The sequence below is a fragment of the Urocampus carinirostris genome, chromosome 9 (genome assembly GCF_059441175.1).
Source record: "Urocampus carinirostris isolate Australia breed hairy pipefish chromosome 9, RoL_Ucar_1.0, whole genome shotgun sequence".
Classification (NCBI taxonomy): domain Eukaryota; kingdom Metazoa; phylum Chordata; class Actinopteri; order Syngnathiformes; family Syngnathidae; genus Urocampus; species Urocampus carinirostris.
This window is the reverse complement of record NC_142357.1, coordinates 36,541,928-36,558,339: the sequence shown is the minus strand read 5'-3', so window position 1 is coordinate 36,558,339 and position 16,412 is coordinate 36,541,928. Positions and strand designations below refer to the sequence as shown.

At 42.5% G+C, this 16,412-nt stretch overlaps 1 protein-coding gene and 1 long non-coding RNA gene across 2 annotated transcripts; one reads left to right on the top strand and one right to left on the bottom strand.

Moving 5' to 3' along the window:
- Nucleotides 1-498: 498 nt before the first annotated feature.
- Nucleotides 499-8,074, bottom strand: LOC148360184 (uncharacterized). Its single transcript, XR_015851291.1, has 3 exons — nt 7,822-8,074; nt 1,727-1,777; nt 499-788 (listed from the first exon to the last, which is right to left on the bottom strand). It is a non-coding gene; the product is annotated as an uncharacterized LOC148360184 (long non-coding RNA).
- LOC148360183 (reticulon-4 receptor-like 2) lies at nt 7,874-16,320 on the top strand. The gene is made up of 4 exons (XM_088343621.1): nt 7,874-8,146; nt 11,642-11,868; nt 13,884-14,117; nt 15,309-16,320. The coding sequence occupies exons 1-4, from the start codon at nt 8,095-8,097 to the stop codon at nt 16,134-16,136; spliced, it is 1,341 nt and encodes a 446-aa protein (XP_088199747.1). The 5' UTR covers nt 7,874-8,094; the 3' UTR covers nt 16,137-16,320.
- Nucleotides 16,321-16,412: the final 92 nt, after the last annotated feature.

Genomic DNA, 16,412 nt, shown 5'->3' with positions numbered 1-16,412 from the left:
GAAAAGAAAGCGCAAAGGATATGAAGAGAGAAAGATAAAAGAGAGAAATGGAAAAAAGGAAGTTAGAGCAAAAGAGGTTAAAAGACACAGAGAGAGAAAGAGACAAAGAGCAACAAAGGAAGAGAAAAAGAGAGACACAGAGAGTGAAAGAGACAGAGACAGAGTGGTAGAAAAGGCGTGGAAAAGAGAGAGAGAGAGAGAGAGAGAGAGAGAGAGAGAGAGAGAGAGAGAGAGAGAGAGAGAGAGAGAGAGAGAGAGAGAGAGAGAGAGAGAGAGAGAGAGAGAGAGAGAGAAATAAATACAAGTACAGTGTCTTTGTGAGAGGCACCTGGCTTTGGCAACATCAAGTTTATATATTTAAACCTGCAGCTTGTTTTTCTCTTGCGCTTCTCTGAGTGTTGTCTCGCGGGCCGGATTCAATCCCTTAGCGGGCCTGATCTGGCCTGCGGGCCGCCTGTTTGACACCTGTGATATAAACAATTGATATAACAGCCAAAATACGCTCCTTTGAAGAAAACTGTTGAATTTGTTAAATTATTCTAATAATTTTTTTGACATTTCTATATTTTGTTCAAATGAATACAATCCATATTGTCTTTTAAAAAGGGACTCTGGACGGCAGCTGAAAAACAGAATTAATAAAAAAATCACAAGAACAGATGAGGCGTTTGCTTCCAGAAATAACTCTGACAACTCCTTGACCAAGTGCAAGCCTGTCAGTTCTGTCAATTCAAATGTGCGTGGATGTCTGGTTTTGTAGCCAAATACAGATGGTGGCGTGCACAGCCCTGATGACAGAAATAGAAACACAAGTGGGAGGAGCTCATGATAGAAATGACAAACAACACGTAGTATGTGTTGATCTCCATCTGTCAAGTCAAGTCACATTTATTTATATACAATGGAACCTAGGTTCTCGACCATAATCCGTTCCAGAACCCTCTTCGAAAACCGATCACCGAAATCATTTTTCCCATTAAAAATAATGTAAATCGTTTTAATCCGTTCCAACACCCTGGATGTTTACCTTAAATGTTTAACCTAAACATAAAACTAACCCAGGCTAATCGTACGTTTGCGTTATCGTAATCTTCCGTACGAAAGATTCCCCTAACATGAACGTGTAAAAATAAAAAAATCAGGTCGTTTACGAGTCATTTAGCACCCGGGTCTCCACAACAAGTGGTGAGCGGTTCATTTGAAAGGGGGCTCCGTTCCAACACCCTCAATGTTGGGCTCCGTTCCAACACCCTGAATGTTTAACGTAAACTTAAAGCTAACCCAGGCTAATCGTACGTTCGCGTTATCGTAATCTTATGAATAGGATTTCTTACCTTTGTGGTGGTCAGCAGAAGGCGCGCGCACATTTCCTTCATATTTGGCTATTATTTCTTTCTTAAATGCAATAGTTGTACGCACTACTTTTCTTTTTTCACCTGTAGCAACTTTGCTGCTTGCACTGACTTTCTTCGGAGGCATAATAAGGGGCTAAAACACCCGTACGCCGCTCAGCATCACACCCTAGCATACGCACTCACGCATAACCGGCGTTCCAACTCCGATTTTTTGACCGAACAGCAAAGCAAGAATTTCTCGAAATTTTTGGTCGGACACCGATTTGTTCGAACTGATAGGCGTTCGAAAACCGAGGTTCCACTGTAGCCCTTAATCACAAAAATGTCTCAAAGGACTGCACAGGATTACAATTACACAATTGCACAATTACCTGATCTTAAACCAGCTGTCTGGAGGGTTTCTCATTGTAGAAATAAAACACCTACAAATGAATGAAGTGCTTTAAATATGTTTGCAGGTCCATAATAATTACAGTACTTGAAGATGTTGTTAGCGTTTTTATTTTTATGAACCCACCACAAATGCTATAAATTAAAAACAAGGCAGATATTTTATTCCTATATTAAGCCAGAGTGGGTACAATTTGGGGGGAATTTAGGAACATAAATTGGTGGGAGAACATTTGGGATTATAAATACATACAAAAAAGACTAGCTTTGTCATGAACCGGAACAGGAGGAGAACCCAAATGCGTGACGTTTCTCACACAAGCTTTTATTTTACGGGAAATGGGGCAGTCAAGCACGTTAACCCAAACGCCAGTGATTTGGCCATCGTTGGGCGGAAGACGTAAGGCGGCAGTCTGGGGTGGAATGACAGGAAGCAAGAGGCCGACGAGATCGATACCAATTGCTCGAGCAGATATCGGACAGATGGAGCGATACCGGACAGTATGGGACAGACAGGATAGATATCAAAACTGCATATCGAAATTAAACAGGACAAACTACACGAGAACGAAACTGGAGATCGATATTAAACAGGACAAAATAAATGTGAACAATACCGGACAGGAAACACAGGCAGGGAACCGGACAGAGTCCAAACCCACGTCTTGCGGGGCAGAGGTTCGTTGACGGACTGACAAAGGGTGAGTGAGAGCACTGAGCTTAAATAGAAGGGAAGCCAATCTGTCAACGAGCCGCAGCTGGCGCAACACAGGCGGGGCCAATTGAGTGCCGTAGCAACCGTGACATATTTAATATGTAGTAGTGTATGAATTTAATTCAATTAAATATTAAATGGAAATACAATTCAAAATTTGTTTCAACGCAGTACTAAATTAGAAAAAGGTTAAGTAACTGAAACTTAATGCTGTTTTTTTATTTGATTAGTTATGCTATCGGAGGTTTGGATAGATGGATAGATGGGTAGATGGATGGATGATGGATGGACGTACGATTGATGCAAAGATTAAATGTCACGGTTGCCATGGCGCCCAATTGGCCCCGCCCGTGTGGCACCTGCTGCGGCTCGTTCACAGATTGGCTTTCTGTCTACTTTAAGCTCAGCGCTGTCACGCTTCCCTTGTCAGCCCGTCAATGAACCTCTGCCCCACAAGAGGTGGGTTTTGACTCGGTCCTGTTTTCCTGTTGGTATTCTGTGTCCGGTATTGTGCCCTTTTATTTTTGTCCTGTTTCGGTTTCTAGTTCGTTCTCGTCTACAGTGGGACCTCGCTACTTCGCGGTTCGACGTTCGCGGCTTCAGAGCTTCGCGGTCTGTAATGGTTAAAAAAAAAAACATTACAGACCGCTAAGGGGCGTCGCTACTTTGCAAATTTTCACTTTTTGCGGGAATCCCCCTCGGCCGACGACCCTAGCACGGCGCACCGTTCTCGTTTCCCGGCACGCGGTTTCAGTGCGGCTTCCGCTTTACCGCACCCCCTAACCCCACAGGTCCCCCCAGCTACACCTTTCCCCAGCGGCCGCCTGTCCGTCGGCCAGAGCCATCGAGGGCCGTGTAGCGCCATGTAGAGCCATCGCGGCCCGAGCGGGAGACGTCTGGCGCCGGTGTTGTGCCCAAATTCGACTCCCGTACAAAATCCTCCCCCCATCGCGTGAACGCGCATACTGCTGCGCTTCCGACAGGCCGGCCTCCGCGCCGAGCGCCCGACCCGCTCGGCTTGTCACGGTGTCGTGCGTATCGCGCCCGAAAGTACCCGCGCCGCGGGTTAGGGACTCGCTCGCGACCCTAATAAGGATGAGCGGTGCAGATAATGAGATGAGATGAGATTTTTTTTTTGAAGGGGCGTCACTACTTCGCAGATTTTCACCTTTTGCAGGTGGTTTTGGTCCCCATTAACCGGGTCTAAAAAATAATAATTAAAAAAAAAAAATATATATATATATATATATATTTATATATATACTTTTTTTCTTTTTGAAGGGGCGTCGCTACTTTGCAGATTTTCACTTTTTGCGGGTGGTTTTGGTACCCATTAACCGGGTCTAAAAAATAATAATTTCAAAATTTCAAATTTTTTTTGAAGGTGCGCCGTTACTTTGCGGGTAACCATTAACCGCGATAACCGAGGTCTTACTGTATTTCTGTCCTGTTTATCATTCTCTCCAGTTTTCGTTCCCGTCTAGTTTGTCCTGTTATTTTTATCTATCCTGTCTGTCCCGTCCAGTCTGGTATCGACCCCATCTGTCTGATATCAACTCGGGCAATTGGAATCGATCTCGTCGGTCTCCGGCTTCCTGTCTTTCCACGCCAGACCGCTGCCTAACGTGCATGACTCCCCATTTAATAAAAGGCTTGTGTCCTGATCCTGTTCTGGTTCTTGACATTGAATGAAAGATAATATGGAAGAATAACTCAATAGATGGGTAATGAATTTAATTTATGGAAGAAAAATTAAATGAATGATAGATGAAAAATTCAATGAACAATTAGATGGATGAATGGTCAGATCGAATGGATGGATGGATGCATGGATGGATTGAAATGAAAGATGAAATGAGAGATCGAAAGAAAGATGAAATGGATGAATGGATGGATGGAATAAAGGAGTAGATGGATGGATGAACACATGAATAGAACGGAGCCAGATCCTTGGAACATGCTGTGTTGACATCAGTTCAAATGCCAGCGTGGCTGTGAATCACTGCAACGCAAGCGGGCGAGCGAGAGCTTTATGGGAGGCCTGGCTGGTGTGGAAACATGCACCACAAGCCCATACGGAGAAATCCCACACTTCCTCCTCCTCCTCTTCGAGTCTGCTCATTATAACCCCGCCGCCAAGAATATTGCAAACGAAATCTCGCGCTTACAGAGCCGAGAACCCAGAGGGTCAGGAATTGCCCAAGTCTGAACTGTGAGATGTACAGTTGGCATCTTCTGATCCAATCCAATTCCTTAGATTGCTCAGAGAAATCCATTTGGGACAGAAACTGCAACTGTACTTCTGCAGAGCCACAGTGGAGAGCAAACTGGCATATGGCATCATGGCAGCAGAATGGGAAAACTTGCAGAGAGTAATTAACACAGCCCAGAAACTAATGGACTGATCTCTGCCCAGTCTGCAGGACATCATCTGCATTATTGAGGACCCGCACTCTCACCGCAGCCACAACCTCTTTGAACTGCTTGTCAGGCCCATAACAGAGACAGGACTCACTTGCGTTGCGTTTCTCACAAATTTCATTGGAATAGAATTGCGCCCACGATCCGGTGATTGCTGGACGCGGGAAGCAGGTCACTCAGTAAGCGTAAGTGGATCTTCCGTGTTGAGCGATGGCGTTGTGGGGAACGGAAAAACGGGTCAGTGGCCGGGACAGGAGAGAAAAAACGTGGTCGAGGTCAGAAATCGGTCGTAAGCCGGCACGGGAGAGCAGACGTGGTCGGGATCAAAACAGGTCGTAGCTGGAGACAAACGGGGCGATCAGGATTGGGCAGGTGGAAAAACGGGTACAAAACGGAACAGGCGGGAATCAGGGTCAAAAGAAAGGCTTGCCTTGTATCAACAGAGGTTTGCAGACGGACTGACAACCGGAAAGTGACAGGACTGGGTTTAAAAAGACACAGGGAGCCAATCAAAACCCGGAGCGGCTGGCGCCAAATGAGCGGGCACAGGTGATTCACATCAGTCATCATGACAGGTAAGAAATGTGAAAACAATTTTAAAAAAGGCTCTTTGAGCTCAGTTGTGCATTGTCAAAAGATACTTTATCGAGAAAATATTTAATTTTGAACCTTTTAAGGACACCTAAAACTACGCCACTCACCGTTACTCGTTTGCTCCCTATCTTGTATCCCATTCACACAAACTGGCAATAAAGTAGTCTAAAATACACCTGAAATACATCATTATTTTGTTGAAAAATGAAATCTCAAAAGATGATTTTAAAAGCTAATTTATTGCTGATAGGTGCTAATTTATTTCTAACGAGATTTATGCCAAACTAACGGGTCTTGTTAGTCATTTTGGTCTCTCTTTCAATCCAGCACAAACTGGTCGAAAATACGTCAAAAAAGATGTCTTTAAAATAAAATAAGAATTTAAAAAGTTGAAAACTGAAAGATGAAAAGCTGTTTTATTGCTAGAACGTGCTAATTTATTGTTAGCAAGATATTTATGCCAAGCTAACAGGTTTCTTAAGTCATTTCACTCCCTCTAAACACCCAGCACAAAATGTTAGAAAATAAGTCTCAAATGTGTCTTCATTTGGTTGAAAAAGTGAAATAAAAGTGGTCTTCAAAAAGATAATATATTGTTAAAAATTGTGAATCTGTGCTAATCTAATTTTGTCAAGCTAGCATTAGCATCCCCCCCTCTCTTACAACCCATCACAAATAGAAAAGATGTCTAAAATACGTCTTTTTTGGTCAAAAAAGTAAAATATGAAAAGAGGACTTTAAAAGACTAGTTTATTGCTAACAAGTGCTAATTAATTGCAAACAAAAGATTGATGCCAAGAACAAATTGGTATGAAAGAAGTCTAAAATAAGTGTTTATTTGGTTGAAAAGTGAAAGATGAAAAAAACGATTCCTGGTTTATTGCTTTTTATGGATTTATGTCAGTGGTGTTTAAACTTTTCAGAAAGCGGGCCAGAGTTTCAGCCTAGCACTCTTGGAACAGTCTTTTCGTAAATTCACCCTTTGCAGTGCTTGGCAATCAGCGCCACGACCTCATAGCTCGCCTTTGTAGCATTTTCATTTGATTCGCAGGGTCTCTTGAAAAAGCACTGCTTTGCCATAAGAACAGCTTCCACTTGCTTCACCTTTTCACAGCGTTCCTTTTTTAGGTAAATTTTTGTGGTCAGCATGTTTCATCTGGCAATGCCTCTTGATATTTTATTCTTTGAAAACAGCCAAAGTCTCTTGGCTAATTAGGCAGACAAAGTTGTTTCGGATTTCGGTGAAGAAATTCTCAAATTTCCACTTTTCCTGGAAGTGGCGGCCCTCACAGTCAACTTAACTTCTATTATTTACAGTCGCCATGTCGGAGATGGGCTGGACTAAAATTCTCACAGAAAGTCATGGGCAAGGTGGCCAAATGGCTAAAGCCATCATCCTGTGAATTTTTTTAACATAAAAATTTAGTTGAAAAGTTAAATGTGGACAAAAACAGCTTTGTAAAAGATAAATTATTCCTAAAAAGGGACTCATGCTGAGCTAACAGTTTGTCTTAATAAGTTCCCGCTCTCTCGCCACCCAGCACAAACTAGCAGAAAATACATCTAAAATAGTGTATGTTTTTATTTGGTTGAAAATTGAAATTGTGGAGAAAAAAAACGACTTTAAAAAGCTAATTTGCTTATAATGGATTTATGACAGGGCAGCATGGTGGTGCAGTGGTTAGCGCGTGTGCAGCACAGTCCTGAGGTCATGAGATCAAACCTTCCTGTGTGGAGTTTGCATGTTCTCCGCGTGCTTGCATAGGTTTCCTGCGGGCACTCCGGTTTCCTCCGGGCACTCCGGTTTCCTCCCACATTCCAAAAACATCCATGTCAGGTTAATTGGCCAGTCCGAATTGTCCCTAAGTGTGCATGAGCGAGCGAATTGTCTGTCGCTGTGTGCCCTGTGACTGGCTGGCAACCAGTTCAGGGTGTCCCCTGCCCACTGCCCGAAGATGGCTGGGATGGGCTCCACTACCCCCGCGACCCTACTGAGGATAAGCGGAGCAGACAATGGATGGATGGATTTATGCCAAGCTAGCAGTATGCATTTATCGTTTCTCCTACTCTCTTACATCCCACTCACTAAAAACCTATAGAAAAGGCGTCTAAAATACGCTTTATTTAGTTGAAATGTGGAAAAAACTATTTTATTAAGCTAATTTAATGCTAACAATTGCTAACGTTTTATGACTTGCTATCTTTGGCCTTAATAATTTTCCGCTCTATTACGTCACATTGACAATAAATTAAAATCATTTCAATTTAGCAAATGAGATCAACTTAATATATTTGAACATTTTTGTTGTTTTGTTGGGAAAGACACACGCAAAAAGAAAAACAAACCGTGTTTCTGTTGCCTTTCTTGGCTCTTCATCCGGCGAGTCGAGCGCCTTAATGGCCCTTTCATTTCCACCCACCGGCTGACGTAAGACGGTGTCCACCCCCCTGCCTACGCCGGCCGGTGTGGGCGACGAGGCGGACGCCAAGTATAAAGCAGCCGGCGAAGACTTTCCGAGTTTTACTCCCTGAGTGAAAACAGGCAAGTCCCCGGAGCTGAACGTAAGCAGAGATAGCAACAGGTCGCCATTCGCTAACTCGCTTTCGCTTTTACTCGCCATGGGGACTCGCCGGACCGGGAGGAACTCCATCACCGCACACAATTTCAAAAGTGAGTGCTTTAACTTCATTTTTTCCCTATTTATTTGGGTTAAAAGTTCTTTATTTTTAATATGTGTATGACATAACTTTCCAAGTTAATTAATTTAGTGTTAAAATTGGGTGTGAGCAAACATCAGGCTATTTAATCCGGCCTGCTGGACGAAATGCATACCTATCAATTTATAAGTTTTCCTGTTATTTTATAATTTGTTTGATCATTTCAAAATGTGTATGCCGTATAACAATTTTTGTACAAGTAAAGAGAAAAAATATACATATAATTCGGCTACCAGTTTGATATTCTTTCTTTCTAAAATAACAACGTATCTTTTTATTACTATGTTTTGGGGTTTTCCATTGCCCTCATGTAGGTTTTAGATCAGGGGATGGTGTCATAATAGTCTGTGGTTTGAAATAATCTGTGGTCTGGGCACCCCTTTGAGACTCTTTGTGATGAAGGGCTATACAAATAAACATGACTTGACTTAACTCTAATCAAGACGGTCTTGGTCACTGGTAGCAGACGATAACGTCATTATAATTTGCTATAATTGTCATGGTACACTAGCAAATGTTATCCTTGATTAAGCATGTATTTTTCACATTTGTTTTTAACTCAAAATACCTTTGTTTTCTTTCTACATAGTCTGTCTTGCTGTGAATAGTTGCCGTGTTGTGTTTGTAAGGTTTATTATCGTTTAATAAGGAGAATTGCAGTCATTAATAAGGGGGCCCAATTGGATGATGAAAATGTGAAAAAGTACCGGTACATCAAAAAAAAGTAAGTGTTTGTTGCCAATCCCCTGTTTCACTTCGTGGCCCTCTCTTCCATAAAAACAGGACAGTTTCAGAAATGAGAACACAATGATATTTTTTTTATGTTCTGTTATACAATTACAAAGAACAAATAATACTAATAGTTTGGACTAATAAAAAACATTTGAAATATTAGGTTTGTCTTAATGTTTATAATTGCTTCTTACAGCCTATTGGTATACTTTTATATGATGTTCTAAATTTTTTAGATGAAATATTTGAGTTTTTTGCCGGAATTGGCAAATTTAAAGCAATAAAAGACTTGCAATATCAGTTGGTTTGTTAAGAATTCAGATTGTATAACATCTTTGTTTTTTTTTAATTACGATACAGAAGATATAAAATGTTAACACCATTTTCTAATTTCTTGAAACAGTCCTGTAACAACTGAAGTTGTTATTTTCGGAATGCATATCAAACTGGTATTCTTTTCTAATAATCTAACAAAAAAATAGCTCTGCGCTTCAAAAAGGTTGGTGACTCGTGGTTTTAAATATCCAATGTTTTCCAAATCTAATTTTTCCACGTTTGTCTCGTCTAAAATAGTTGGGTTTTTCAACCCATAACGTCTCGTGGACAGCATTAGTGTCTTTTTGATTTCTTTTCAACCAGTTATTGCTCTTTTTACATTCAAATATATATTAATCTTGATCAATGTACGTGACTAATACTGTTCTCATACTGTATATGCGAAACAGATTATCTATGTACTCCTTTTTACATTTTATTTTGTTGTTTTGCCCTTTCCACTCAAACTTCCCATGGTAATGAGGTGTAGCAATTATATTAATCATGGGTCCCTCAACCGCCAGGGTCGTCGGGGCACCCATTCCTGTGGTGTGTATTGGGCAAGTACCGCCTGGCAGCGCCCATTCCTCTCCAGACCGTTTTGTTGGTCGTGGGTTTGCTCCCCCACATGCAACTGATAGTACTGGTTTCCGTGGTTACTAGTAGTCAAATCAAGTCAAGTCACATTTATTTATAAACCCCTTATCACAAAAATGTCTCAAAGGATTGCACAGGATTACAATTACACAATTGCACAATAACCTGATCTGAAACATGCTGGATGGCACAGGCTTGGAGCTGTGACTCACAGAATTGGAACAGAGCTTGAGTCAGGTTGTAAGTCGCTAAGTGAAAGGTTTAAGCTGACGCATTTCAGTCTACCTGTACATCAACAATTTTCACATCGTCTTTGAGAGCAGATACTTGAGAAAAGATCATGTCAATCACCTCACTGGAATTTGTTAGGTGACTATGCAAAGTAGCAGGAGAAGCCTCCTGATTTGACTCAGATACAGTACCTTCATCATCTGGTCACTGTTGTTTTTCGGTTTAATTAAAGCATCATCGCGTTCAGCAATAAGCTGGACCTTATCATTGACAGTCAGCGGCGTGTGAACAATATTGATACTACTATATCTTAAATTACTGAGAAAAAAATAATTTTGCTCCAGCATTTTTAGTATCACATTGTACAACACGCATTGTATCACTTCATATAAATATTATACATATTATGGTTAGCACAAATACAATGACCTTCAAAAGGAGAGCTCATAAAAACAAAATACATTTTCAAACAACAAGCCTATTGAATCGTGATCCCGAGTTTAATTAACCATGCATTAAATAAGAGTAACCGAGATTTAGGATCAGTGTCTTATTCCACCTCAAATGGTAGTCTTGATCCCAAAGGTCCTCCTTATATAACGCTTCAACTTGTTGAGAGGTCAAAGGGTGAGCTACTGGAAAAACTTGCCTGCAAAAGATGAATTGGGTGTTCATTATTATTTCATTAGCAGCGTAGACCTTTTTGAACTTGGTCATTCGAGCCGGTAACTGGAGCAGGATCAAAGATGATCCAGGTCCAGTTACTGTCTTCATCTGTGCCCTGCAAGCTCCTCATCTTCAGTTTTAAGCTTAGTTAGTTCATTAACATCCTCTTATTTTCTTGTTTTAACATTGACATGGCATAAGTTGAAGAGTACAAATCTTCATCTAATTTTTGTGAAGTTAAAGAATAATTACTGTATACATTTATTCTGCTTGTTTTTGTTTTGAATACCGTACACCTGCAAATGTCAGGACCAGAACGGAAACAGGACCCAATTGCGTTACGTTTCTCACAAGTTTTATTAAAGGAAAGAGGAAGGGCTGCGCGGTGTTCGCTAGGCGCAGGAGGCAAGTCGTTCTCGTACTCGGCTTGTGATCCGAACACGTAAGTGGATCTTTCGTAGCGAGTGATGGCTGTGCCAAGGATGGAAAAACAGGTCGATAGCCGGGACAGGAGAGCAACAAACGTGGTCGGGGTTGTAAGCGAGTCGTAAGCCAGGAAAGGAGAGTAGACGTGGTCAAGATCAAAAACGGGTCAAAGCCAGGGAACAGACGGAAGCAAAAAACAGGTGGGAATCAGGGTCGAAAAAGGCTTGCCTAGTGTTAACTGAGGTTCGCAGACGGACTGACAAAAGGGGACAGATAGGAGTGAGTTTAAATAGGGACAGGGAGCCAATCAGAACACGCGGCAGTTGGCACCAAATGAGCGGGCACAGCTGAGTCACATCAGTAATCATGACAGCTCTATAGGTCGAAAAGGTTCCCGACCCCTGATCTAGTCAATTGTCCGAACGATCTGATATTGTCATACCACCCACCAACGCACCCTTATCTGAATGTCCTGTTTCAGGTGGACTGACTCTGTGGTTGATCCTGTGGTTGGTGTTGGTAAAGCCGGGCAGTGTGGGCGCTTGCCCCAGGCTTTGCGTGTGTTACCCAACGCCAATGACCGTCAGCTGCCAGTCACAGAACCTCACGGTCGTTCCGGCTGGCGTGCCGTACGACTCGCAACGCGTCTTCCTGCAAAACAATCGCATCACGGAACTCCGTGCCGATTCTTTCGGCTTTGAAACACAGGTACAGTACAACCCCGTGATACGACATGTATCTGTTCTTAGGTGGGGGGTCTCATTATTAGCTGCACCGCTTATCCTCAGTAGGGTCGCGGGGGTGCTGGAGCCCATCCCAGCAATCATCGGGCAGTGGGCAGGGGACACCCTGAAGTTGTTGCCAGCCAATCGCAGGGCACACAGGGACAGACAACTCGCTCGCTCATTCACACCTAGGGACAATTTGGACCGGCCATTGCACCTGAAATGCATGTCTTTGGAATGTGGGAGGAAACCGGAGTGCCCGGAGGAAACCCACGCAAGCACGGGGAGAACATACAAACTCCGCACAGTAAGTCCGGTAGCTGGATTTGAACCCACACAGGAGGTTCCCAAGGCCTTAGAACTGTGCCGCACACGCGCTAACCACTGCGCCAAATTATCGAGTAATTAGTAATTACACATGTTTTACAGGGAATCCCTGAAAAACACATTGAATATAAGTAAAATTATTCACAGATGTACAAAAGAAAATTGTTAACTACAAAACAATTTTAGCTCTTTATACACTGTACAGATATAAGGTTGAACGACAACACAAAGTCCCTTAAAATGCAAAACAAAATGGAAAATAAAAATATGAACTCTTCAGTACTATTAATAAATGATAAAATGATTAAATTAAATTTAGAGACGGAAAACTTGCAAAAAATATTAAGTGAAAATCATAAAACAAAAATAAAAAGATCAGCAGTCTCTAAGATTGAACGATTGAATGCACTCTACTTCAGAGCAATCGATATCATAATATGAGTCCAAATTTTACTCATTTTTCTGCTCTTTATGCATACAGAACTTTCTTTGTTTTTTGTCTGCTGTATTGAACTCAATTATGACACCTATAGAGCCCGTCCCGTGTTTTTAAACAAGTGTGATTGTTGAGGCAGAATTAATGTTACTTTATAGCTGCCCATTGACACAAAATTATAATAGATTATGGATAGGAACAGCTCAAAAGTAGCCTTAAGAATGTGCTAGCAGCAAAATACCGACTTTCTTTTGGTCATCGAAGTCAACAACAACAACAAAATGTTACGAACAAGGACAGGAAACAGGAATGAGAACCCAATCGCGTAACGTTACTCACAGTTTATTGAGGGGAGGAGGAATGAGCGCCCACTCGATCCAGGGATCGATGGTCGCGGAAGTAGATTGAAATTAGAACTGAGGAGTGGTCATAATCAAACATATCGTGCCGAAAATAAAACAGGATGAAGACACAGGCAAAAACAGAGATTCATGGGACTTGGCATATCACACAGAGTCTAGTAGGAGTTTCGCAGACGCTCGGACAGCAGGCAACTCGCAAGGACGTGTTTAAGTAGTCCGGCAGCAATCTGTCAACCCGTTTCAGCTGGTGTCAATAGGCGGGGCCAATTGGGCGCCGTGGCAACCGTGACCGAACCTGGCGCCACACGGCAGGGACCAATTGGGCGCCATGGCAACCATGACACAAAACTTTTTTTTGATGGCACTCGATTTCTTCCTTTTGAAGGCACTGTGTTAGGACCAGAACGGAGACAAGACCCACTCGCATAACGTTTCTCACAGTTTTATTTGGGAACGGGAAAAAACTGGCCAGTAGCCGGAATAGAGGGCAAAAACGTGGTCAATATCAGAAAATGGGTCATTATTCGGGATGGGACAACAGACGAGGTTGAGATCAAAACATGGTCATAATTCGGGACGGGAGAGCAGGCGTGGTCTAGCTTTAAACAGATCGTAGCGGGAGAAAAACAGGAGCAAAAACACAGGACAGGCGCATAAAAGGGCTTGCCGTATTAAAATGGAGATTCACAGACGGACCGACAAAAGGGGACTGGCGGGACAGAGTTTAAATACTGACAGGGAGCCAATCTGTCAACAAGCTGCAGCTGGAGCCCACGGGCAGGGCCAATTGGGCTCCATGGCAACCGTGACACACTGGACATTTTAAAAAAAAAAAGGTTTTCAACTTCCATTTGCGTTCCTTTTCCGACTCAGGTTCTTTGGCTGTACGGCAATAACATCACGTGGATCGAGGCCGGGGCCTTCAGTAACCTGAGGGTGCTGGAGGAGTTGGACCTGGGCGACAACCCCACCTTGAGGCGTCTAGAAGGTGGAGCTTTTCGGGGCTTGGAGAAGCTGCAGAGTTTGCACATGCACCGCTGCAAGCTTGCCATGCTGCCCCATGACCTCTTCCACAAGTTGTACAGTCTACAGTTTCTCTACCTGCAGGTGAAGACAAATAGCAAATTCCATTTTAGCATGCAATCAGGGTAGAATGTTTTTTTTTTTTTATTGAACGATTAGAAGAGTCTTTTATTGCCCTCAAGGTAGGCAAGAATATTTATTCTAAATAGAGGGATAGATCTTTTCTTTTTCTTGATTTCTTCTTTCATTTCTGTCTCTATTTTTCTCTATCTCTCTCTCTCTCTCTCTCTTTCTCTCTCTCTCTCAATATTTCTCTAGATGTCGATCTATCTTTTTCTATTTCTCCATTTATCTTTCTTTTTGTATTTTTTACTCTTTCCTTCTCCCCTATCTCTTTAATAACCTTTTCTATATGCCTGTCTCTATCACTCTATTTATTTCTCTTTTTATTCTATTCCTCTCTTTGTATATCTCACTGTCGCCCTTTTTCTCAAAGTCTTTTTTTCTCCCTATGTCTCTATCTATTCCTCTCTTTTTCTCTCTTTCTCAAATTTTCTTTCTCCCTCTATTCATCTCTCACTCTCCCTATTTCCTCTTTTTCTGTACATGGCTCATTCTATCCATTCCTCTTTATCTGTATTTCTCTCTTTATTTTCCCTCTATTGCCCTCACTCTATTGCTCTCTTTATCGATCTTATTCTTTCAGTCTCCATCCATCTATTCCTTTTTTCTCTTTCTATTTATCTCTCTTCATCATTTAACTATCCATCCCTTTTTTTATTTCCATTTCTCTCTGTTTCTTATTTTATTCTATTTCTGGCCATTTCTGTTTCTCTTCTCCTTCTATATCACTCTCTCTCTATCAATCTTTTTCTCTGTCTCTTTTTCTCTAAGTGTCTTTGTCTCTTCAGTCCTCTCTTTTTCTCCATTTCTCTTTCTCCTTCTATATCTTTCTCTCTGGATCCCTCTATCCAACTATCTATCTATCTATCTATCTATCTATCTATCTATCTATCTATCTATCTATCTATCTATCTATCTATCTATCTATCTATCTATCTATCTATCTATCTATCTATCTATCTAAAGGAACAGTAAAAATAAGCTCCGTCAACATGAATAGTTTATTTCATTATTGTAATCAATTATTTTTAAGTGATTTACAAGTGGAACAAGAACATTGAATTTGAATTTCTGATTTTTATCTTTTTCCTTTGTTGACTTTTCACAGTGTATGATTTACGATCCAAATTTCATGTGATATTTTTTTTCCAGGAGAATCAACTCCATTTCCTGCAGGACGACCTGTTCTCCGACCTGGTGAACCTGACCCATCTCTTCCTCCACGGCAACCGCATCCGCGTCCTGACGGAGAACGTGTTCCGAGGTCTGGTCAACCTGGACCGCCTCCTCCTCCACGACAACCGAATCCGTCAGGTCAACCGCCGCGCCTTCCGTGACCTGGGCCGCCTCTCCATCCTCTACCTGTTCAACAACTCCCTGGCTGAGCTCCCGGGCCAAACCATGAAAGACACCCAAGGCATCAACTTCCTGCGCCTCAACGGCAACCCTTGGTCCTGCGGATGCGAGGCCCGTCCCCTGTGGGAGTGGTTCCGGACGGCTCGCCTCTCGTCCTCCGAGCTGATTTGCTCCTCGCCGTCCCAACGCCGGGGACAAGATCTCCGATTCCTCCGGGAACTGGACTTTGCCCTCTGCCCCGTGCCGGATCCCGGCTCCATGGCCGGATCCACCACGACCTCCTTCAGCACCAAGACCCGCTGGTGGTTCTCCAAGAACAAGCCTGTGTATTCCTCCAAGACGGTGAAAGCCTTCCCTGCGGGAAAACCGCCCTATTTTCCTAAAAGCCGATTAGACTCCATTCTTCCGAAATACGAACTCTCCGAGGAGGAAGCCGCTCTCCCGAAGCTGGACACGGAAGAGTACTGGGCCAACTACGGCAATGAAGACGCGGCAATCCGTTGCCTAGAGCCCGATTGCCCACCTTTCGCCTACTCTTTTTCATCTTCAGCTGCAAGTCCAAACTTATTCCGTCCCTTGTCCTCCTACCTGCTCGCTCTCTTTCTCTATTTCCTGTTTGGTTGAATCCACAACAAACTTTGACTTTTCTTTCTCCTCTTATTCCATCATGCTACTCTTTTCAACTCCAAAGTTGGGATCTTGATCTCTTTGGGTTCACAAGTAGAAGATGAAGGACCGTGACAGGGAACGGGCCGAGGAGCTTGAATCAGGTTTCAAACGCAGATTATGGGAAGCAATTTTAGGCTAATTGATATGGTTGGCTGCAAATGATATCCCATAGAATGTAAAATGGAAAAGCCACAGTTAACGCAGAGCATAACACAGACAATAATAAAGTAG